Source organism: Puntigrus tetrazona, unplaced genomic scaffold (assembly GCF_018831695.1).
Source record: "Puntigrus tetrazona isolate hp1 unplaced genomic scaffold, ASM1883169v1 S000000001, whole genome shotgun sequence".
Classification (NCBI taxonomy): Eukaryota; Metazoa; Chordata; class Actinopteri; order Cypriniformes; family Cyprinidae; genus Puntigrus; species Puntigrus tetrazona.
The window spans coordinates 5,053,483-5,076,954 of NW_025047681.1; the positions used below are offsets into that span (position 1 = coordinate 5,053,483).

Genomic DNA, 23,472 nt, shown 5'->3' on the forward strand with positions numbered 1-23,472 from the left:
CGTGTTGTCTAACCCCAACAGAGTTCAGAATGTCTAAGAAAGCTGATCCTAATGAGTCTTTTCATTATCAACATGGATATTAAAATCGCCAACAATTAAGACTTTATCTGCGGCCAGTATTGACTCAAATTCTTTGATGAAATCTGTGCTGTGCCCTGGTGGCCTGTATACAGTAGCCAGTACAAACATAACAGAAGATTTATCACTAGCACATGATTCTGTAGATAATGTTATATGCAGCACCAAAACTTCAAATGAGTTATACTTAAAGCCTGCCCTTTGAGAAGTACTAAGAATATTGTTATAAATTGTAGCAACACCTCCCCCTTTACCTTTTAAACGTGGCTCATTTTTATAGAAATAATTTTGGGGGTAGATTCATTTAGAGTAATATAATCATCTGGTTTTAGCCAGGTTTCTGTCAAACAAAGCAAATCTAGCTTCTCATCTTTGATCAAATCATATATATAAAGTGCTTTTGTGGAAAGTGATCTAATATTCAGTGAGCCAAGTTTTATCGTTTGTTTCTTTGTATTATAGGTAGTTTTAATTTGTTGGACATTAATTAAATTATTGCTTTTGATTAGGTTTGGACGTTCTCTGCATATTCTAATTCGGGGAACAGACACAGTCTCTATAGTGTGATATTTCTCTGCATTTATCACATGTGTTCAGTAAAAAAAATTAAAGTAACATTTTATATTTGAGGTGCTTGGTGACGCATAATACATTTATTCTGATGAAAAACCAGGAAATTAACAACCACAGCTGAATCTATTACGCTTTCAAATATCAATCTTCTGATAATGTGTTGAAGAAAAACAGCCACACGATAGAGGAAGAGGTTTCTGATGATAGAAACCAAACCACTTATGACACTCAGTGTATGTGGTTAAAGTTAAAAACCTTTCAGCCTGAAGCTTTAAAGAACACACACACACACACACACACACACACACACACACACGTCTAGTCTAGTCTGTATAGGCTGCATTCACCCTGCAGATCTTAATGACTAATTCAAATTTATTAATATCAATAACACTTTACATTTAAGATTCCATTTATAAAAATGTGTTATAAATGTGTTCTAATAACTAATAAACACTTGAATTTACAATTGCATTATAAATCATTGATAATCATTATAAACGAGTGAATAAAATGGTGATTTTAATGCAATAGTAAAATCATTTTAACACGTTATAAATGCTTAACAAGTATATTTATTACCACGTATTTCACTCAAAACCAGATTCCTGAATTATTTCATAAATGCAGCACTGCACATGGAAAGTGGCTTATAGAAATAAACTCACATTAAACAATTCAAAAACTCGATGAAGTATTCCATCAAACTAGCATCAAAAACATACATATTTTTATTTTAGCATCCACTCACCTGCTTGATCAGTAAAACTGCAGGGGTCTTTCAGATGAGCCAACACAGACTTTACAATGTCTTCTACTTAGTATGTTGGTATTGTTTCTAGTCAAAATATTAAAAAAAAATTCCTAAATCAACATACCTTTACTATATAAGCAAAAAAAAACAAAAGATAGTCTTGTTTACAGGTGACAAAAATGTAAATTAAGTGCATTTTGCTTAAAACAAGTAAAATATCTGCTATTGGGGAAAGTAAAAGCATGAAAGAATGAATTTATTTTTTACAGAACAGTTGAAGCATGGTTGAAAAGCAATGTCTGACATTCATTGGTTAACATTCATAGAATTTTATTTTCATTATTAATTTTGTCAGATTAAAGTTATTTCTGTTTCCATTGTGAGTTTTTCTTTCATTGACTGAAGGGTACCAACAATTTTGTCCACATCTGTAAATATGAATTCTATGTGTTAATGAATGGTGCAGATGCACAGTTGTGGTTACTACACTTACTGAAGTATGTATGACTCTTTCGATGATATTAACGACTGCACTCTTACTAAATGTGGACATAAATACAGTTCATAAATAACATCTCCAGAACTGCTTCAAGAAGTACTTCAGGAGTTTTTGACTCTTTTATTTGAGTGAATCTATAATGTAGGCCAGGGTTCCCAAACTTTTGAGCCCACGACCCCAAAATAACAATGCCAGTGACTCGTGACCCCCACTATCCTCGGAAGTGGTTAAACATCACAATACTCAGAGGGCGTGGCACAAACAAGAGGGCGTGGCAATGGGAAACAAGGGGGCAGAACAGGAGGGGCACATGGCACAAACAAACACAAAGTCATGTGGTCTCCGACATATCACAAATAAAGACACATTAAACAGAGACAAGACAGACGAGGCAATCAGGACAGGATCCTGACAACAGTCTTTACTTCCACTCACTGGGGCAAACACTATTCCTTGGAACAAATCAAAACATTCCAGTCCATGGACGATAACTGTTGTTCTCTATCTTTACAGAGAAAACTTATTAGTCTTTTATTTCCCAATCCCTTTACCTCCAAGTCTATCTTATAAATCTCTTTAATTGCTGTACGTCAGTGATCACTGCCTAGTCTTTATACAAACAGACCCAATTATTCAGAGTCTGACTAAACCAAAACTGGATCTGAAGCAGACTCAAGACCTAATGCGCTGCTTCTCAAATATCAGTGTCTGTAATGTCTTTGTTGTTTATTTTTGTTGATGTCATGTAATGGTTTTATATGAAAAATTGAATGGTGTTACATTTTGCCGCTCTGTGGTTGCATGTACATTAAACATTTATTTTGTTTAATGCATCTTTGCTCTTTCTTTCAGCTCATTATCTGACAGAATCCCTCTGTTTCCGGAGTGAATTCAGACTATAAAAGAACGAGCATCAGTTCACAGACACCATCATCTACTGATGAACATCTTCAAGACACAGTCTGATCCAGGTAAGATCATGCTTCTCTTATAATGTTGCTTCAGTAATAATAGAGTTTTATCATTATCATGTCATAAACATCTTGTAATTGTCATTATGATTATGGACTCACAGAATAGAATGGACTCACATAGTGTACTCAGCTCTGTGTGAGACGCAATGGGAAGATAGGTTGTGTTTATACTTTGATTTGTACCAACAGCGTATCTTTCTATTGCGTCTAACACAGAACTGCATACATTATATGTGTTCATAGGATGATGTTCAAAATATCACTACAATGATGTTACGGTGCTGAATCATTGAGTCATTAGTTTATTATCTTTATTTTGTCTATACAAAAAGTATTCTTTAAACTTGATAACATTATAAACGAAGCACATGGACTATTCAGATGACGTCTTTTTTATACTTTTCTAGATCTTGAATGTAATCAGTCACGAGACTCCTGGTTTTCTTTTGTGTCCTGAAGACGACCAAAGCTTTTACAGGTTTAGAACGACATAAAGGTAGATGATTAGTGAGTGTTTTTCACTACAATTTTTTCATTACAGATGGTTTAAAAGACACCGACTGAATGTCTGAGTGTTTTATTAGTGTTTTAACTCTGGATCCTCACACATCTGCTTCTGTGGATTCCTGATTATTTTATTTCTCATTAATGTTATTGTGTTCTGTTCATCTCTCTCATTATTTCAGCATATGTTATAACTGTTGCTCAATAAACACCATTCACTGCAGCTTCTCCAGTCGTCTTGATCCTTACATGACAGTAAGATCTCATTATTTCAGTCAGAAATCATACAGTCATACTTCACTACTAAATGAACTAAACATTTATTCACATCTGTTTGTATCTCAACTGTGTTCTTCATCAGACTAACATGGAAGTGGAATGTGACACTGAAATCTTTTCTTCAACTTATCTGTAAAAAAAGAACGACAAACCAACTGTTCTGTCATAAATGTAAGTTTCTCGCTTTTTATTTCAGTTTGACGCTTCAAAGAGGTCACGAAGAAACCCAAATCAATTTGGCGAGACTCTGAAGAGACTCGATGGCTTTATATGATGAACAGAGCTGAGGTATTCTATTAATTCTGCTGTTCAGTAGAGTACTGGATACTCCATAGCAGAGGCTCCTTCATAAAAAGTTGAAAGGATCTTCTAAACGTGTTCCACATCAGATCTGTTCACCATATAGTAAAGGGATCAAGTCCCTTCAGAAATACATTGAGTAAACCACTTGAGAGTAAGTAAATGGTTTTAAGTACTGGGTGAACTATCCCTGTTACATCACACATTTGAATGGCAAATTTACACAGAAGACATGTCAAGACATCTGTAATAGACCGATAAGTAATTGAGAAGCATTTTTTACATCTTAAAACTAATGACTGGTTTGTTATTTAGTGGTTTCTCTCAGGAATTTATAAAACAATGGGACAACATAACATCAGCATCAATGACTCAACTGGATCAGATTATGATCATTTCAGTAAGCGGAGAGATTTGTACAGAAAAAAAGATGCTGCAAATGTTGTATTTGTCTGGATCCTTTCAGTCATTGAGATTCCAGTCATGATCTTAACTCTGATTGCTTTGTGTTTTCTCGTCAAATCTCGGCCTGCTGCTTCAGTTTTTATTAGTCACTTGATACTTTCAGATCTCATACAGGTCATGTGTATGTTAATAGGAACAACAATCTCATGGTCATATGAACTAGTCGGTCCATATCGCTATTGTTTGGTTGTAGGTCTGTATTTTATGGCATGTGTTTCTTTTGAACGATATCTTCTGGTTTCTCATCCTATCTGGTACAAATCTCACCAATCACTCAAACTCTCCTGTTTTCTTTCTGTGATCGTCTGGTTTGTGCCTCTGACGTTTTCAGAAATAAAGCCCCCTTGTATTTATTTTGACAGTCTTACCCTAAGTATAGCATGTTTAATTCCCTACCCCATAGTCATTCTCTGTTTTGTTGGAACTTGTCGAGGTCTTTCTCGCTCAATATCACTGACTGCTCTGAAGCGTAAATTAATTTTGGGCAGTTTGTTCCTGGTGCTGCTGACTTACACATTTCTCATTCTGCCTGCTGTGATTATGTGTATTATAGATCAATATAAGCTTCCTAACAATAAGACACTTTCATTTGAAAAATCTTATTTCTTTGCACAATTGCTGTTATTTGTGAATCCACTTGCTGACTGTATGCTGTATCTGTTCATGAGGCCTGATGCTGGTGATTTAATGAAGTGTTGTAGACATCAGAGATGGAAACACAATCAGGACGAACACTCTGTAGTGAATCCACAAAGCAGCTGCTCTACTGTAGTGTGCTGTATTTCAGCTCAAAAACCTGAATCTCATTCATTAAACACCTGCAGCTCAGTTTAACCTGCTGCTAAATGATCTCAAGAACACTGCACTATATTAATTTTAAGTCAAGGTCCATATTTACATCGCAAACACGCTTAATTTCTAGGAAATTGAAGTTTATTTATAAAACTACAACAATTGATTAAAAAACATTTGATCGGCACACGTGTAATGAAAATCAGACTGTGTGCATCCCATCATTTATATAATGATATCCCCAGACTGATAGATGTATAACGTGAATTAGTTTAATGATGTTACTATATTAATGCCAGTACAACTAAAAAAATGAAGCATCATTAGAAAACTACATGGCAATGTTTAGTAAGTTGGTAAATCAGATTGAATATTGTATGTTTTTGTAGGTGATGACTGTATTGTTTTTCACTGTTAGAGAAGGAGACTGTCCTTTATTCTCTCTTTCTTGTATATTAAAGAGATTTCTGTTTAATCTCTCTGTTTCTCTCTCTATTAATTTGACAAATAACTGCTGGTGGTGAACTGTATATAGATTAGGATTTTGATTTCAACTTTATTTTAAAAGTGCATAAGAATACAGCGTTTAAACAATAAAACTGCTAGAAATATAACAAACACAAATAACCACAGCTGAAAAGACATATTCTCTTAGATACTAACAGGGATTTATTAATTACTCACCCTCAGGTCATCTCAAACCCACAAGACCCTTGTTTATCTACAGTTAGTTATTTATTTTTGATGAAACTGAAGAGTTTTCTGATTCTCCATAGACAGCAAGGATACTACAATGATCAAGGCAAAGAAAGGAAGTAAGAACATCTATAAAATAGTCCATAAAGCATCATTTCAAACATCATTTTAAACTTTTATCAATACTTTGGCTATTATTTATTGCCGAACGCAGTCCACCTCCTTCAGCAAATACTCCCTCCTGATGTAATCTGTGAGGGGTGCAAAGAAGCTTCTTTTTTGTCTCTCTGGTAGACATACATCTCTTTCTCCTCTCTCTTGCAGAAGTGCCGCGCCTTGAGAAAAAAAACAAAAAATTATCATATCACATGTCACAAAAAAGCCAAAATAAGACACTTTACCTAAACATGTTTCTCAAGTCCAACAAGTCTCAAGTCCAGCAGGGGTTTTAGGTGGTATAACCAGCACACTGGCTGCCCACTGCCCTGGTGTGCTCACGGTGTGTGTGTGTGCACTTTGGATGGGTTAAACACAGAGTGCAAATTACAAGTATGGGTCACCAACCCTGCCACAGGTCACTTCACTCACTCACAAATGTTGACTGAGGGGAAACTTAGGTCTTGTAAACCAAGGACTACAATGATGTCAACACAAAATGGCTGACCCCGGCCTCTGAATCAGCCAATCGTAAGCCTGCACATTTGAAGTCACAAATACAGCTGCACATGGCCAGTTTTTGGCTGCTTATCCGGGGCCTGGTCATGGGGGCAGCAATCTAAGCAGGGACACCCAGACTTCCCTCTCCCCAGACACTTCCTCCAGCTCTTCTGGGGGAAACACAGAGGTGCACCCAGGTCAGCCGAGAGACATAGTCTCTCTAACGTGTCCTAGGTCTTCTCCGGGGGCCTACTCTCCGTGGGACATTCCCGGAACACCTTAATTGGGAGGTATCCGGGAGGCATCTAGAACAAATGTCTGAGCCACCTCAGATGGCCTCTCTCGATGTAGAGGAGCAGCGGGTCTACTCCGAGCTCCTCCTGAGTGACTGAGCTCCTCACCCTATCTCTAAGGGAGCGCCCAGCCACCCTACGGAGGAAACTCATTTCGGCCACTTGTATCCAGGATCTCATCCTTTTGGTCCATAAGTGAGAGTAGGAGAGTAGATCAACTGGTAAATCGAGAGCTTCGCCTTGACAGGCCTGTACAGTGACCGCATTACTGCAGAAGCTGCACCGATCCGTCTGTCAATCTCAGCCCTTAGCAAAGGGCCTCGTACCCCATATTCCCAGAGCATTCCCAGAGGCCAGCACTCACAACATCCTCTCGCTGCTATCAGAGCGCTTCTGGTGGCCTGAGATGGCCAGGCATGTGAGAAGGTACGTCCAGGAATGTAAGGAGTGCACCATGGCTAAAAGTCCCCTTCATCTGCCAGCTGGGAAACTTAACTGCTTATGGTCATCTAGGATTATATTTCATAACCGATCCAAAGATAATACCTGTGTGCTTAAGATAATAACTGCTTGATCTTAATGTTACGCTTTATGGATGCAACAAAGAAATCTCTGTTATATCTCTTTCTTATCTCTGTGTATAGACCACCAGGACCTTATGTAGATTTTCTTAAGGAATTTGCTGATTTTATTTCAGACTTAATAATTAATAAAGATAGAGCACTTATTATCGGTGATTTCAACATTCATGTAGACGACCCAAATAATACAGTAGGAGCTACTTTCACAAATTTATTATCATCTTTTGGGCTAAAGCAAAATGTAATCGGCCCAACTCACTGCTGTAAGCATACATTAGATTTAATTATTTCGCATGGCATCGATGTTTTAGACCTAGATATCTTACCTCTAAGTGATGATATCACTGATTATTTCCTTATATCCTATAAACTTTCTGTAAGTGAGATTAACCGAGCCGCACTCGCACTACCAACTGGGTAGAACCATTATCCCAACCACTGTAGATAAATTCACAAACAACCTACCAGATCTATCTGACCTGCTCCATGAAAACCTGAGAAAGCAGATGATCTTGAGCAAATGACCAGCAGTATGTGCAGTATCTTCACTCGCACATTAGATACTGTCGCTCCCATCAAGTTAAAACAGATTAGAGAGAATAAAAGTGTACCATGGTACAATAGTCATACACACGCTCTAAAAACAGCTACTGCTCACTAGAACGTAAGTGGAGAAAGGCTAAGCTAGAGGTTTTTAGAATTGCCTACAAGGACATTATGTGCACTTATAGACAGTCACTAAAAGCAGCCAGAGCCGAGCACCTCCGTAAACTCATTGAAAGCAACCAAAACAATCCGAGATTTTTGTTTAGCACAGTGGCTAGATTAACAAATGATCGGTCAGCAACAGAACGCTGCACACCCTCTCAGTTAAGTAGCAATGACTTCATACAATTCTTCACTAATAAAATAGATAATATCAGACTTAAAATAACAGAAAATCAACCCTTAACTTCGTCCTTTAGTCCAGCCTCACTCAGTACCCAGCAAATTCAGTTACAGTGTTTTTGCAACCATAGGACAGGAAGAGTTAAATAAACTAATCACTAAGTCTAAATCTGCCACATGTGTATTAGATCCTATTCCAACTAAATTTCTGAAAGATATATTACCAGCAGCTGGTGAACCTCTTCTAAATATTATTAACTCCTCCCTATCGTTAGGTCACGCATCCAACCCATTCAAATTAGCAATTATTAAGCCTATGATCAAAAAACCACAACTTGATCCTAATGAACTATCTAATTACAGACCGATATCAAATCTCCCATTTATATCAAAAAATATTAGAAAAGTTGTGTCAGCGCAGCTATGCTCCTTCTTAAAGATGAATGATGTCTATGAGGAGTTTCAGTCAGGTTTTAGACCGCACCATAGCACAGAAACCGCATTAGTTAAAATCACTAATGACCTGCTCTTATCCTCCGACCGAGGCTGCGTCTCGCTACTGCGTTTTATTGGATCTCACTGCTGCATTTGACACCATAGATCATAATATTCTCCTGAGCGTTTAAACACCGCTGGTGTACAGGGACAGGCGCTAAATTGGTTTAAATCATACCTATCAGACCGTTATCAATTTGTAGATATAAACGGAGACTGCTCTACTACAATGCCCGTAAAGTGTGGTGTGCCTCAAGGATCAGTTCTAGGCCCCCTTACTGTTCTCTATATACATGCTGCCCCTGGGGAACATTATTAGAAAGCACAGGGTTAATTTCACTGTTATGCAGATGACACACAGCTATACATTTCATCTAAGCCTGATAAGTTATCAGAAATGTCTAAATTAACAGAGTGTGTTAAAGACATAAAAGGCTGGATGACTAGAAATTTTCTTCTATTAAACTCTAATAAAACAGAGGTGCTTCTTATCGGACCAAATTCATGTTTACAGCAAATTTCTGAGCTCAAACTACAATTAGATGGATGTGATATAAACGTTACTCCGACAGTTAAAGACTTGGGTGTGATATTGGACAGCAACCTGTCCTTCGAACACCATATCACTCATGTTACAAAATCTGCCTACTTTCATCTTAGAAATATTGCTAAACTCAGACACATGCTCTCTCTCAGATGCAGAAAAGCTAGTTCATGCATTCATGACATCTAGACTGGATTACTGTAATGCGCTGCTCGCTGGTTGTCCAGCATCTTCAATAAACAAGCTTCAGTTAGTGCAGAACGCAGCCGCTCGAGTTCTTACCAGGACAAGGAAATATGATCATATAACCCCAGTTTTATCCTCCCTGCACTGGCTGCCTGTTCATTTCCGAATTGATTATAAAGTACTGTTACTGACCTACAAGGCTCTAAATGGTTTAGCCCCCATTTATCTGACCAGCCTTCTGTCAAGCTACAACCCGTCACGCTCTTTAAGATCTCAAAACTCAGGGCTCCTGGTAGTTCCTCGTATAGCAAAGTCTACTAAAGGTGGTCGAGCGTTTTCATTTGGCACCCAAACTCTGGAATAACCTTCCTGCAAATGTTCGGGATCAGACACACTCTCTCAGTTTAAGTCTAGGCTAAAGACATATCTTTTAGCAAAGCATACTCAGAAGATTAACATAAACCTATGCTACAGTACATCGTGATTCCCAATAGTATAAATGGCCGCTACTCTAATTATCCTTTTGTCTCCACCTCGGGATGTACATCCCGAGGCATCTAGTTACCGAGCCTCTCTCCAGTGGACCCAGTGAGGAGATGACCTTCCTGCGATGACGTCGAGGAAAACTCAACCTTCTGTCTGGACTAATTCTATCTTGGACTTTCTGCATTGTAATTCATCCTGCTGTTTTGCAATGCATCCTGTTGTGTGGTGACTTGCTTATGTCTGTTGAATGATTTGCTTTTGTTATGTAATAATTTGCTTTTGTGAAGCTGCTTTGGAACAATAGCCATTGTAAAAAGCGCTATACAAAATAAACTTGAATTGAATTGAATTGAATACTTCGAGGATCTCCTCAATCCCGCCAACGTCTTCCACTGAGGGAGCAGAGGCCGGGGACCTGGGCTGAGGTCACCGAGGTAGTTAAGAAGCTCCTCGGTGGCAAAGCACCGGGGTGGATGAGATCCTGAGTTCCTCAGGTCTCTGGATGTTGTGGGGCTGTCTTGGCTGACACGCCTTTGAAGCATCGCTTGGAGGCGGGGACAGTACCTTTGGACTGGCAGACTGGGGTGGTGGTTCCCCTTTAAAAAAGGGGACTGGAAGGTGTGCTCCAAATATAGGGGATCACACTCCTCACCCTCCCAGGGAAAGTCTATGCCAGGGTACTGGAGAGAATTTGTCCGATAGTCGAACCTCAGCTTCAGGAGGAAAAGTTTGGCTTTCATCCTGGGTGAGGAACACTGAACCAACTCTATCCCCTCTGCAGGATACTGGAGGTTCCTGGGAGTTTGCCCAACCAGTCCACATGTTCTTTGTGGATTTGGAGAAGGCATTCAAAGCTCTCGATTTATCCATCTATCTTTGTTCCTACTCTCACTTATGGTCATGATCTTTTCCTCCATAGGGTGGCTCGACGGTCCCTTAGAAATAGGGATAGGAGCTCGGTCACTCGGGAGAAGCTCAACATTTAGAGAGGCCAGCTGAGGTGGTTTGGGCATCTGTTCCGGATCCCTCCCGGACGCCTCCCTATGGAGGTGTTCTGTGCATGTCCCACCGGGAGGAGGCCCAGGGGAAGACCTAGGACACGCTGGAGGAACTATGTCTCTCAGCTGACCTGGGAGCACCTCGGTGTTCCCCTGGAAGAGCTGGAGGAAGTGTCTGGGGAGAGGGAAGTCTGGGCGTTCCTGCTTAGACTGTTGCCCCGCGACCCGGCCCCAGATAAGTGGTAGTAAATGGATGGATGGATGGATGGATGGATGGATATGTATTGTCAGTGACAGCGGCATAGCACGTTGGAACCCTCTTTATCAATGAATTGCTCTCTGGTCACATACACAGGATAGGCCCGTTTACAAACAAGAATCTCTTCGGTAGTGTTAATCTGTTGGCCGATCAGGCATAAACACTTCTAGTTCACTTCAGAAACATCTGCTCGACTTGCCAGTTTTGGTTGCTAAGATTAAGGGAGATACTTGAAATAGAGGATATGCCAGATGTAGGTTATTTGCTACTGAAGATGAATATGGTATGAGCAACTGAACATATAGGTGACATACCGCTGCATTTCAATAAACTAGAATGTCGTGGAAAAGTTAGTTTATTTCAGTAATTCAACTCAAATTGTGAAACTTAAATGCAGTGAACACAGACTGAAGTAGTGAAGGTCTTTGGTTCATTTAATTGTGATGATTTTGGCTCACATCTAACAAAAAACCCCACTTATTCTCCCAAACCCAGGTAAGACACCTCTAACGTTGTCTGTTAGTGGCTAACAAGAGGAATATAACAACTGTTGCCAAATTCCTTGACACGCCTGTGTGTGGTGCTTCTTGATGCCTTGACCCCAGCCTCAGTCCATTCCTTGTGAAGTTTACTCAAATTTTTAATCGATTTTGCTTGACAATTTCCTTAATTCAACTTTATGTTAATCTGCTTGGATGTAGCACTCTGTGAACAGCTAGCTTCTTTGGCAATGAATGTTTGTGTCTTAACCCTCCTTGTGAAGGGTGTCAATGATTGTCTTCTAGACAACTGTCAGATCAGCAGTCTTCCCCATGATTGTGTAGCCCACTTTGAAGGCTCAAGAAACATTTGCAGGTGTTTTGAGATTAGCAGATTGGCATGTCACCATGTTCTAATTTGTTGAGATAGTGAATTGGTGGGTTTAGTTAAATATAATCCAAAATCAACACAATTAAAAGAACCAAAGACTTAATTCAATGCACACAGGCTGAAGTAATTTAATTTAATATGAGAGTTTTACAATTTGATTTGAATTACTGAAATAAATGAAATTTTCAACAACATTCTAATTTATTGAGATGCTCCTGTTGTCACCAAGCCAGCAGAGGGAGCCCTTACCTCCGGATGACCTGTTATCACTTCCTCTGCTACTACTTCCTCTTCCAGGACTATAAAAACTGTAGCAGGCCCCTCACCTGCAGGTTGCATTGTTATAGTATTGTTGGATTGTACTATTGTTGTTTCCCGAGTTTCCTTGTGTTTCCCGAGTCTTAGATTCTTTGGTTTTGACCCTGCCTGTCTTCTGATACTGTGATTGTTTGCTGGCTGACCCGACCTCCGCCTGTTTTTGGATTTTGTTGTTGCCTTGCCTCTGATACACCTGTGTGCTGTGATTTGACGCCTGCCTGCTTTGACCATGCCTTTGCTCAATAAAAGTCTGCAAATGGATCCATACGCCTCAGACCCCTCAATCATGACACCTGTACTATCCCCACCATGTACCTAATAGAGCCGATGGGTGGTTATGGCCAAAAATATCAGCACCCTTGGTAAATGTGATCAAAGATGAGAATCGGCGCAGATGGGATTTTTCCTACTGTGACATCAATGTAGGGAGAATCTGAAATTGTTTGTTTTGAGAAACCACTACTGAATTATTAGATTTATAAATGAATGAGTGGGTTGGATTTACCATTACAAGCTGGATGTTTTCATACACGCACAGCTGCATTTAAACTTGATTTTTGCATAATATGTCCCCTTTAATGTGTGGGTGTATTTAAATGTTCATGTGTCTGTTGTGATTAATCAATTGACAGGAATTGGGAAGTAGACCAGTAAGCAAGCAGCATAGCAAACAAAAGGGTTAGAATTAGGAGTTTTTCAGTTTGAGAATAAGTTTTACTGTAGTTTATTCAGGGCCTGAAGTACATTTGTTCAGCCTGAAGTACATTTGTTCAGAGATGTGTTGGGCCAAATTGGATTTATTAAAAGACTATTTTTGTACTAATTCTACACACACACACATTCTCAACATACAGGAAACAGGAAAAACATCATATTATGTTATCATCTTTACTGAAAAAGATCCCATAATAATTATGTCTTTAATGTGGGTATAATAAATATTTGATTAAAAATAAAGGTGAAATAAAATAAAATTAAATATTTGATAAGAAAATAAAGGGGATTTCTGTCTCATGACTTTTTTCCATAATTCATACAGCATTCAGACATCCCACGCATGCATCATCAATTGCAATATGCTCTCAGGTGATCTTACATTGTGTTTTATTCCAAAGAGTAGAAAAAAACAAGAACAATAAGATAACATTACAAGGTTTTAATCAGTACAGAGTTCGAGAAAAGCCCCAAAACACAGATCATCACAAACAAGCACACACACAAACACACACACACACACACACACACACTGATCTGACTGTCTAGATGAGAAATTCTGACCCATCATGAAGAGAAAAGAAGAGACTATAACATTTCCTGTTACTAAAAGGTTGTGCCACTTAAAGCATTATGGGTAGAATCTATTCTATCTAGAATCTCAGTCTATTCTAATTCATTCACTGAGTTTCACCCAAGATCCAACATAATAAACAATAAACCCGGGATAGAGCGGCTGAGTGAATGTGGTCTGGACTGAGTGGATGAGGGTCATTGTGTCGCTGTAGACGCTGTAGAAAGACAGAGTTCCTGCTGCGTGATCCACATACACTCCTATTTTCCTACTGATGCCTTTTACAGGGAGATCAGTCTTTATGTTATTGTGTCTGAATAAGCAACAGGAGTGACCGCAGAACAAACTCCAGGACTGATAATTATATCCAAACACACATTCATTATGCCCTCCTTCCTGCCGATGGTCTTATAAGACACTGATACATCCACACCTTCATTTCCACCCCACTCAATCTCCCAGTAACATCGTCCAGTCACTCTCTCTACAAAACACCTGATAGAAGTCATCAAATCTGTCTGGATGTCCGGGATACGACTGGAGTGTGTTAGTGCAGGTAATCACTCGGTTGTTCTCCGACAGAAGGAGGTGTTTATTTATTGTGTTCAGATCCAGAGAGAGCCGCTGAGAATCTGATGGAGACAAAACACACCAGAATCAGCATTTATGAACCTGTTTGATCTTATAAAGGGGACATATGATGTGATTTTTATTTTTATTTTCTTTAGTGTGGGATGTAACTGTTTGTGCATAGTCACAAAGGTCAAAGTCACCCACAAAAGGATTGATTCTATCTAAAAGATAAGGCTGATGCAGACCGGGCTAAAACACCTCATTAAACCACACTCCCACATGTCTATGTGATGATGTTGTAGCGTATTCCACGTCCTGTGTGAAAGGGCTTTAAAACGCGCTGTGTGAGTGTTTGGAAGAGAGATTGGGTCACTCACATCACAGTGGATCAATCATGTCTTGTGTACTGCAAATAAAAACGAGTGATGTGTCGGTCAAGTGACTCTGTTTCTCTTCCGGCTTGAACAAATAATAAAACTAAGGACATTATTAACTGTCTTTATTTATTTATTTTGAAAGCTGAAGTCGCGACTATGGAAAGGGGCGTTATATTTCTGAGTACTTGTGATGTTCGTAAAATAACAAATAATGATCTTTAAAATAGATCATATGACCCTTTTAAAGTAGCTGAACTGTTACCAGCAGTGTAAATGCTCAATATATTGTGTCTCAGTAGAGCTTAACATCATCACGTGGTTTACATCACCAGTTATAAAGCTACATTTACAGGAAGCACGGACAGACTCAAGTTTTTCTGCTTGCTCTCTTTTAAATAACTGACTTACATCGTAGGAAGTCTTTCCTGGTCCTGGGAACAGTGACTGTGAAGAATAACAGACATGAAGAGCGTGACTATAATGTCAAGAGAATTGCTAACACATGCAGAAATTCCCCAACACCGAAGATAAATAGAAAAATGTCTCTGATGTTTACAGAGCCCAAAACCGGACAAGTACAACTTTTGCTTCATATTAGGGTTTGATATTATTGACATGATCAATGCTTTGGAATAGGACTCACATTTCACTTTGTTTATCACACAAAGTAATCATATCACTATGTAAGCTTTGGACTAAACCTCAAGCTCCTTGGTCTTTTTAAGAGACACTGTTTGATCGGCGCCCTTTTATCCTCATTCACCATTTCCTACATTAGTAATGGAAAGATACGTCTTGTACATGTATTTACACTTTGATTTGTACTAATTTAGTGCTGACGTGGCTCACAGATGACAACTATACATTTGTGCGGCTGCTGCACTGGGATAAAGGCCTTCTGAAGCAAAAGTATATTTTACACTACATAACTAACTTTCAGTTCCAGCAGCCATACAGGAAAGCATAACTTGCACAAAGTATATTTTAGCTTTCTATGTCATGAGCAAGCAAGTCTTTTGTATTTTATAGTGTAAAATACACTTTGCTTGAATGAATGAGACATTTTCAGTGCTTCAGTGCTTTGACGCAATCTGTGTTGTTAAAAGCGCTATATAAATAAAAATGATTGATTGATTGATTGATTTACTTAGCACTTTGGATTGCTGTATACCCAAAACACTTGTTCAAGGTCTCTCCTTAACAAAACCAGCATGCATAATCTACATGGAGTAGAGCAGCTACCTGCTGGCCTCACTAACAACAACTTAGTTTTCACAGGAGAACTCCCATGAAGGTACTGACCAGAATCAACCCTGCTTACCTTTAGTGAGACTGGTCACCCACTGTAGGTAATTGTGTACAGTTGTCTCAAACAAAATTGTAAATGTTGATTGTTTGAACATAGCTAATGTTTTGAGGAAATTCTTAAAAAGAAACAAAGTATTCATAAAAATGTGCAGATGACACTTACTTGAAGAGAGTGTAGGGCTGACAGTATCACTGGCTTCACTCACTCCCACTTTACCCACTATCCTGTAGCGGATCAAGTACTGCTTCCCAGGTACCAATTCAGTCAGTGTGAAGTCTTGATCAGCTGTGTCTATGAAAAGCCACTGCTCCTCAGCTCCAGAACCTGCGCTTACCTGCTTGTACTCCAATCTGTACTTCACTGTTTCTCCAGTTGGGGACTTCTTCAGTTCCAGGGACACAGTTTCCTCCAGGACATTCTTTATTATTGGTGTGGGTGGCTTGGACACGGGCTGAAACTTTGTGTCGGTCAACTTCCCATTTTCATACAAATAGATGGAGGAGCCTGGAATGGAGGGATCGGAGATGGCAGAAATAATGAAACGAATACTCTTGTTAATTTTACTGGCCTCTGAAAATTTCTTGAAGACTGATAAGTTCTCTCTCATCTTTGCAATGACATCAGGATCTTGGAACCACTTTCTGACATCAGATGTCACAGAAGGCTGGTTTATTTTTTCATCTAGCTTTGTAAACTTCTCAGATTTCACAAACTCTGCCAGGGTTGAAAGATATGGGTCTTTATATTTCAGAGATGTGAAGGTCAAGCACACTACGGCTTTAATATCAGGATCAAGAAGGATGCTGTTGAGCCTGTCTGAATCTTCCGTGTTAATCTCCTTCAGCGCCTTGCTGGGATTATTCAATAAATTAAGTTCAGACTTTGCATCAGATAACCATTGGTTAAGTAAGTCAGCACTAAAAGGGAGCTGCTGTGTATCATCAGAATGTCTCCTAGGGATTGTTCCTGCACACTTCCTTCACGAATGGCAGGCAAGAACCTGGCCAGAGCTTTCTGAAGCACTATCTTGTAGATGCTTAAAGAGTCCTGAAATGAGCGCAGCCTTTTTTTGACGTCACTGAAAACATTCATCTCTTTTCTTCTGGACAGATCATTGCATGTCCTCTCTACCTCCTTCAGCCCCTCCATCATATCTTGAGTGTTGGAAATCAAATGATCGCTGATTTGTCTCTCCAATCGAGCTGCTTTTGTATCCAGCAGACAAAGAGGATAGAGCCAGACTTTTATCGGCACTGCATTCTGTGGATTTTTCTTCAGCAGATTGGGGAGGTTCTTGTACACCTCTAGGGCCTCTAAGTACGTTGTGGGATTCTGCTCAAGATGGACATCACCATGAAATGTGCAGGTGATAGTCTCAGCCTTTTTATTATCCTCATCTGTCATTTTTAAAGCTCCTTTTCCCTCAATGGAAAATCCAGGGATCTTTTTCACCATGACATCCAGTTCTCCCTCAATGTCCTGCTTGTTTTCATCTTCTGCAAATGAACGCTCAAACACCATGAAGGCATGAGCTCCGTACAGCACAGCCGTGATCACGTGAGTTGCAGTTTTCTGGTCGAATACCTGAGCGTGAGGTGATCTTTCCCAGCTGAGTCATAGTGAGTTGATCGAATCTTGAGGTTTCGCTGTAATGCATTGTTACTCTGGACTGCTGATTGGAAGATTTGGTGTCATTAAGGAACTTGGCAGATCCTCCCACCTCCACCAGCCCCCAAAAGCTGGCCTTCAGGGAAGCACTTATTTTTAAGAGATCGGACTTACTAAGTAAAGAGTCAGAACTACTGAAATTCAAAGTTGTCATCAGCTGCGGACGACTGTCCAAATCTTCCCTCAGTGATTTCTTATCCCACAAAGTAACACCTGAAATGAGAAATGTTTACGTACATACAATGGGTTACGTACATACAAAAGTTACGCACATACAATGGACACAGTGGAAAACTGAAGTAAAAATCCATCCTGTATCTGTAAGACAATTTTAAATTAATATGTATGCTTTCTTTCTCTAACATGACCTAACTGCTTAAAGTCTGCATAAAATCAGAATTGCTATTGTAAAGGTGAACAAATGACCCTGGTAATCAATGCCCGCTTAGTTACTGTTGCTGACTCGGACAAACAAACGCTCACAACTCACAGCTGTCATTTTGAAAACCTTGTCCCTATATGTTTTTGATACATTTTTAATTTATTGAACCAGTATGATGCAATCAACAGGACCTATTCCTCGTCCTCCTGACCTTGCAGAGTGTCTGAGCAAGAAAGCGACAAAACAGCCGCAGGGTTGTCTGTGCGAACCAACACATGCTTACCCTACAGCAGTGGCCAGAACTGCCAAAAGCAGTCAAGGTGCCATCCAGAGCCTCGAAGGCTGCCTTCCCATTGCATGTGGCGGCCCAGCCTCGAAGTGTAGGCATCTGTTGTCACAACAACATGCCTAGAAACGTGCCGCCATACTCACTGAGTCCAACTCCACACTGAGAAAAAGATTCCCAGCACGGGGAGAGCTTGCTCTTTCCCAGTTGACCCAAAGCCCCAACTGGCTGAGGTACTGGAGCACCAGGTCCCTGTGATGCCACAACTGCTCTTAAGACTGCCCCATTATGAGCCAGTCGTCGAGATTGCTGAGTTGAGGATCCTGATACACACTTCCTGTAATGGGGCATGGGTGCCCTCTGCAACCTTAGTGAAGACACGGGGACAGGGACAGCCTGTGAGAGTTGGATTGCCTGGATCAGCAATGGCAATTGGTTGGGTAGTGTAAACCACAAACCTAACCCCAGCACCAATGGTGTGTGCAGTGGTGGGCAGTGAAACTGGATGAAAGAGAAGGCATCACGTCCTGACTCATCACTGTAGCACTGCCCTGATCAGTGGCGGGACTGGCTAGAACCAAGTGGGGAGGTGTTGCATCTACTATCTGTGATTTGTTTGGCTACTGGCAATAGAGGGCACTGTGGGCGACAGTCAGAAAGTTGTGAACTACTTACTGTCACGCAACAAGCACCATGGAGAACAAGGAAACTGTTCTTTTTTTGAAAATGTTTGTACCATAGGCCCTTGAGCCTGACACGGAACAAAAACAAATCCAGGATTCTCCACCCGGCCTGCCCCCAGGGGAAGGAGTGGTGCTGTCCTCTCTAACTCCTGTAGAGAAGTCTCTACCCTTCCAGGCCTCACCTTCCTGTAGGGAGCTCGACTCGCTGGCCTTGACCAGGTCTCAGCACAGTGTGGAGCAGCCATGGCATGGCGCCTCAGTGATGGGCAGGCTGAGGTTTGAGTGCAGCGTGAGAGTGCAGGGTGCCCAGTCTGCCACTGTACTGCCAAGAACTGTTTGGCAGCGCCGACCGCTGCTTGGTGGGTAGAACCACATTGTCTGAGTTTGCCAGGGTTTGCCAGGGCTTCCAGCTTTCATTTTTGAAGTCCTGTTTGAGAAACTTACTGTTTCAAGCTCAATCGAGTTTCAGGATTATGAACAAACTCATTTAAGGATCTCCAAACATCAGAAAACAAGAAACAGATAAGACTATTTTGATTTGTAGGTTTTCATCTGTGCATGTCTTTTTAAAAAAATGTTTTGAAGATATGTAAAAAAATAAGGTCTAAACGGGGTAATTGGCCCACAGGACTGCACGCCTTGGCCATGGGAATGGCTGACAGCCTACAGGCCCTGGATGGGAGACGAGGACTATTCCTTCAAGTGGCAAAGATGCATTGCAACCGCACTCTCCACCTGGGGAATACCAAAGTACCCCCTAACCACAGCAGTACCAAGCGTAGTGATAATGGGGGAGGCAGACAAGCAGCTTCTGGCAGAAAAAGGGCCATCCACAAGCTCATCAGCTCCTATATGCACCTGCGGGAATAGAAAAAAAACAGGGCAGGCCCATACCAAGGAACCCGTAAGGAGAGAGTGACTGACAGACAGGGAACTAAAGCACAAACTTCAGCTACAGCAAAACATGTTTACTTGCATGAATGGTCAAAGTGAGGGAGCTGTGAAGGCAAGCTTCATAATTGCAGAGGAGATAACAAGAGCTGTATTGAAAAGGTATGTGGTTTTGTGTGCCCGGTAAAAAAACAAGCATTTGCTAACATCAAACTTTTCCGAAACACTAAGGCTAGTCGGGTGGTCAGACTTACAGATCCAGCTTCAAGAAAAAGCTAAGGAATTTATTGCATATTCATTGACTATTATTGAAAGTGTAGACAGAACAGACACTGCCCAGTTCTCAATATTCATTTGAGGGGTAAATGATCAATTCTCTGTTACTGAGGAACTTTTGGATTTAAGAGTAATTCATGGGACATGTGGACAGGACATGTGGAAAAGTGTTGGACATGCATCTGATCACTCTGTAAAGGTTTTGATTGAGAGAGGCAGATGCGCCAAGGAAACCTGTCTCACTTTCCCATTTGTAAGTCAATCAGTGACACGGTCACCATCCCATTCCTGACAGGAGTGTATGCAGACAACTTGAATGCACTAAAAGTGCAAAGTTAGAATAAGTGTAGAATAAACAAAATCATTTCTGCAAAGAGAGGGAGAGTATCTGGTAAGAGGTAAAAAAAAAGTCAATATGCGGTTTGGCATAAGCCAGCAGCAAGTGACCTTTCAAGTTCAAGTTTTAAAGTAAGAGCTACTAAACTAAGCTATAAAATTATTTGTTATCTTTATACCATTTATCTATGATAGCCTATGTAGCCTATATATATATATATATATATATATATATATATATATATATATATATATATATATATATATATATATATGTGGCAGGAGGAGCCAATGACAGACACAGTGGGTGTGGCGTCAGGCCTCGGAGAGATTTTTATTAACAAAATATATACAAAATAAAGTGTCCAGGGGAAAAAGTGTCCAAAATAAACAGGTAAACAGGGGAACTGGTGTCCTCGTCATGCTGCAGGGGAGTGCAGGTCGGGCAGTGTTCCAGGGTACATTTTGTCAGTATATTGTTTCCGTGCACTACAAGTAAAATAGCCACACAAGGTGCATCGCTAGTAACATGTCTGTAAGAGTTACGTCTGTAAGAAGTGTTAAGAAGTTTGAGAGTTTTCGTTTAAAAAGAACGCTGGAACAATTTTAACAGCAACTATGTATTGCATTCTGTTGGGTTTTGTTCTTTTCACCTTTGGTCTGAATTAATTTGTATGTGGATGGATTGTTCTCCCACATTTTAGTTCAGAAACTTTCTTAATAAAAATAGTAGGTAGGCTACTGCTGCATGTGAATCATTCTTTCTCACTGCAATCTGTGACAAATGTATTTATTTATTTATTAGATGTAGCAAAAATTGCATTTAACGCACTTAATATATTATTACTATAGTCTTTCAGGATCACATGACCAAAAGCCTGTGTGTAGTTTCCTGTAGCAGGTGCTAACGAGCATCTAATGTAAAGTCATGTTTTCTAACATGCTCTAAAGCAAATGTTTAATCTCTCAAAGTGTTTTTTTGATTTTACGGGTCAGCTAACTGTGGGGTTGAATTAATTTGTTATCATGCAAATAAATAGCCACATTGTCGCTCTACGATGGTTTGCTCGCACTGTAAAAAATACTGAAGTTACAGTATATTTTAATTATTATTAGTCATTTATGAAGGAACCTTAATATAAAGTGTTACCAGTTTTATGATAATTGTTGTTTTTAAAGTTATAATAGATTTTAAAAAAACTGTATATACTACTGTTTTAATTTTAATGCGGTTATCCTGTTCAGAGACTTTATTTAAAATTAAAATTAAAACCATGTTTTAATGTGGTTCAAAGTGTTTAATGAGTTAATAATACACTTGTTCTTTCCCAATAATGTAAACATAATCTAAATATATATCTGGGTCATTTTTTCTTACAGCCCTCAGCATGGCTCCTACTGAGTCTGGATTTGATACCCCTGCTCTACACTCTCATTTTCATCATTTTAAACACTCATTTCTGGAGTGTTTTTCAGATCTGAGGTGTGAACGAGGTTTCATGACCCTTTAAGACAGAAGTACCTGGAATGAAGGAATCCTTGCGGCAGTCATACAGCATACCAGGATACAGAGGTCTTCCTAGGGCTGCCAGTTCAATGGTTTGTGATGCCATGTCTGTAGTAGAAGAAACACAGCAAGAACAATGAGAATATTTCTTAATTCGTAAACCTTAATGAGGAATTTTATCATTCTTAAATTGTTAAAAAACTATGTACGGTTTAAGAAGCATAGAAAAACTAAATTATGATTATTTTACAAAAAATGTTCACAAAACTGTGCCCAAAGTGATCTAATCCTGTTTAAAAGTCCAATAAAAACAGATGAAGACATAACTCTTTGGTTCAATGAATGCAGTGACTCTAATCAGATTAGACAAAACGTCATGGAGAAATCTTTAAATAGCCCAACATCGCTCACATTTAAATCTATCAATGCTATCATTACACTACCTGTATGTTTCATTTTTAAGTCACGTCTCACCTGGAGTTTCTGAGCACTCTATGGTGTGTTAAGAAATGAAGTCGTCTGGTAATGTCTTCGACTGAAGTCTGAAGAAGCTGGATTTTTCTGTTCTTTTATAGCACTCTATCTGGACCTGATCCATGAAAGCCTCACCCACACCCACATGTGATTTCATTCGTTTTCTTTAACTGATTCAACTTCTGTCCTTTTATAACACTTTATCTTTTGATATCTAGAATTAAGTTTCTACAGTATGTGTATATATATATAGAAGCTTAATATATTTAACTAATGGCAAAATGTGTTAATTCTTTATTGTTCAGTGCAAGCTAAAGAATAATAATGTATGTTTAATCAGATATAACTGAATTACAAGTGATATAAGATGCATTATGTGAATGTTTGGCTAAAGAGATGTGTCTTTTCTCTAGATTTAAACTGAGAAAGTGTGTCTGAAGCCTGAATGTTATCAGGAAGTCTATTCCAGAGTTTAGGAGCAATATGTGAAAAAACTCTACCTCATTTAGTGGATTTCTAGAGTTTTGTGACCTTAAGGACCGGGTTGGATTGTAGCATGGTAAAAACTAGTTATGTATTCTTAGCAGCTAAACTGTTAAGGGCCTTATAAGTGAGTAATAATATTTTGTAACTGATACGAACTTAATGGGTTGCTAGTGCACAGACATTTTTTATTGTCTTATTTTTACTTGATTTGCTTCAAACTTCAAACTGCTTCAAAATTGCTTCAAACTCAATCAGAATACTGACACAGCTGATGTAAAACTATTGAGGGGATAATGATATCTAAAATATTGTTGCCATGGCAATGTGTCAAACTTACATTATTTTCCAGTGAAATTGAGGAAGAATTCAAATCATGAGCAGAATTGCATAGAACTTAAAATATTTTAACATTAACATATTTAATCACTAGGAAAAAATATTTTATTC

At 39.4% G+C, this 23,472-nt stretch overlaps 2 protein-coding genes across 2 annotated transcripts; one reads left to right on the forward strand and one right to left on the reverse strand.

Moving 5' to 3' along the window:
- The first annotated feature begins 2,753 nt into the window (after positions 1 to 2,753).
- On the forward strand, positions 2,754 to 5,693 carry LOC122331702 (proto-oncogene Mas-like). The gene is made up of 4 exons (XM_043229203.1): positions 2,754 to 2,875; positions 3,286 to 3,374; positions 3,565 to 3,637; positions 3,858 to 5,693. Exon 4 carries the CDS (start codon positions 4,304 to 4,306, stop codon positions 5,258 to 5,260), a length of 957 nt encoding a protein of 318 aa, XP_043085138.1. The 5' UTR covers positions 2,754 to 2,875; positions 3,286 to 3,374; positions 3,565 to 3,637; positions 3,858 to 4,303; the 3' UTR covers positions 5,261 to 5,693.
- Positions 5,694 to 14,174: 8,481 nt separating this feature from the next.
- Positions 14,175 to 22,609, reverse strand: LOC122331485 (stonustoxin subunit alpha-like). The gene is given in 7 exon segments (XM_043228927.1): positions 14,175 to 14,409; positions 15,136 to 15,171; positions 16,199 to 16,963; positions 16,966 to 17,629; positions 17,631 to 17,917; positions 22,081 to 22,173; positions 22,540 to 22,609. Coding segments are annotated over 6 exon segments (2,025 nt in total). The 5' UTR covers positions 22,172 to 22,173; positions 22,540 to 22,609; the 3' UTR covers positions 14,175 to 14,227.
- Between the last annotated feature and the right edge of the window lie 863 nt (positions 22,610 to 23,472).

What these genes read in the sequence shown, in the direction of transcription:
- LOC122331702 (XM_043229203.1), top strand. Translation starts at nt 4,304, where the DNA reads ATGGGACAACATAACATCAGCATCAATGACTCAACTGGATCAGATTAT.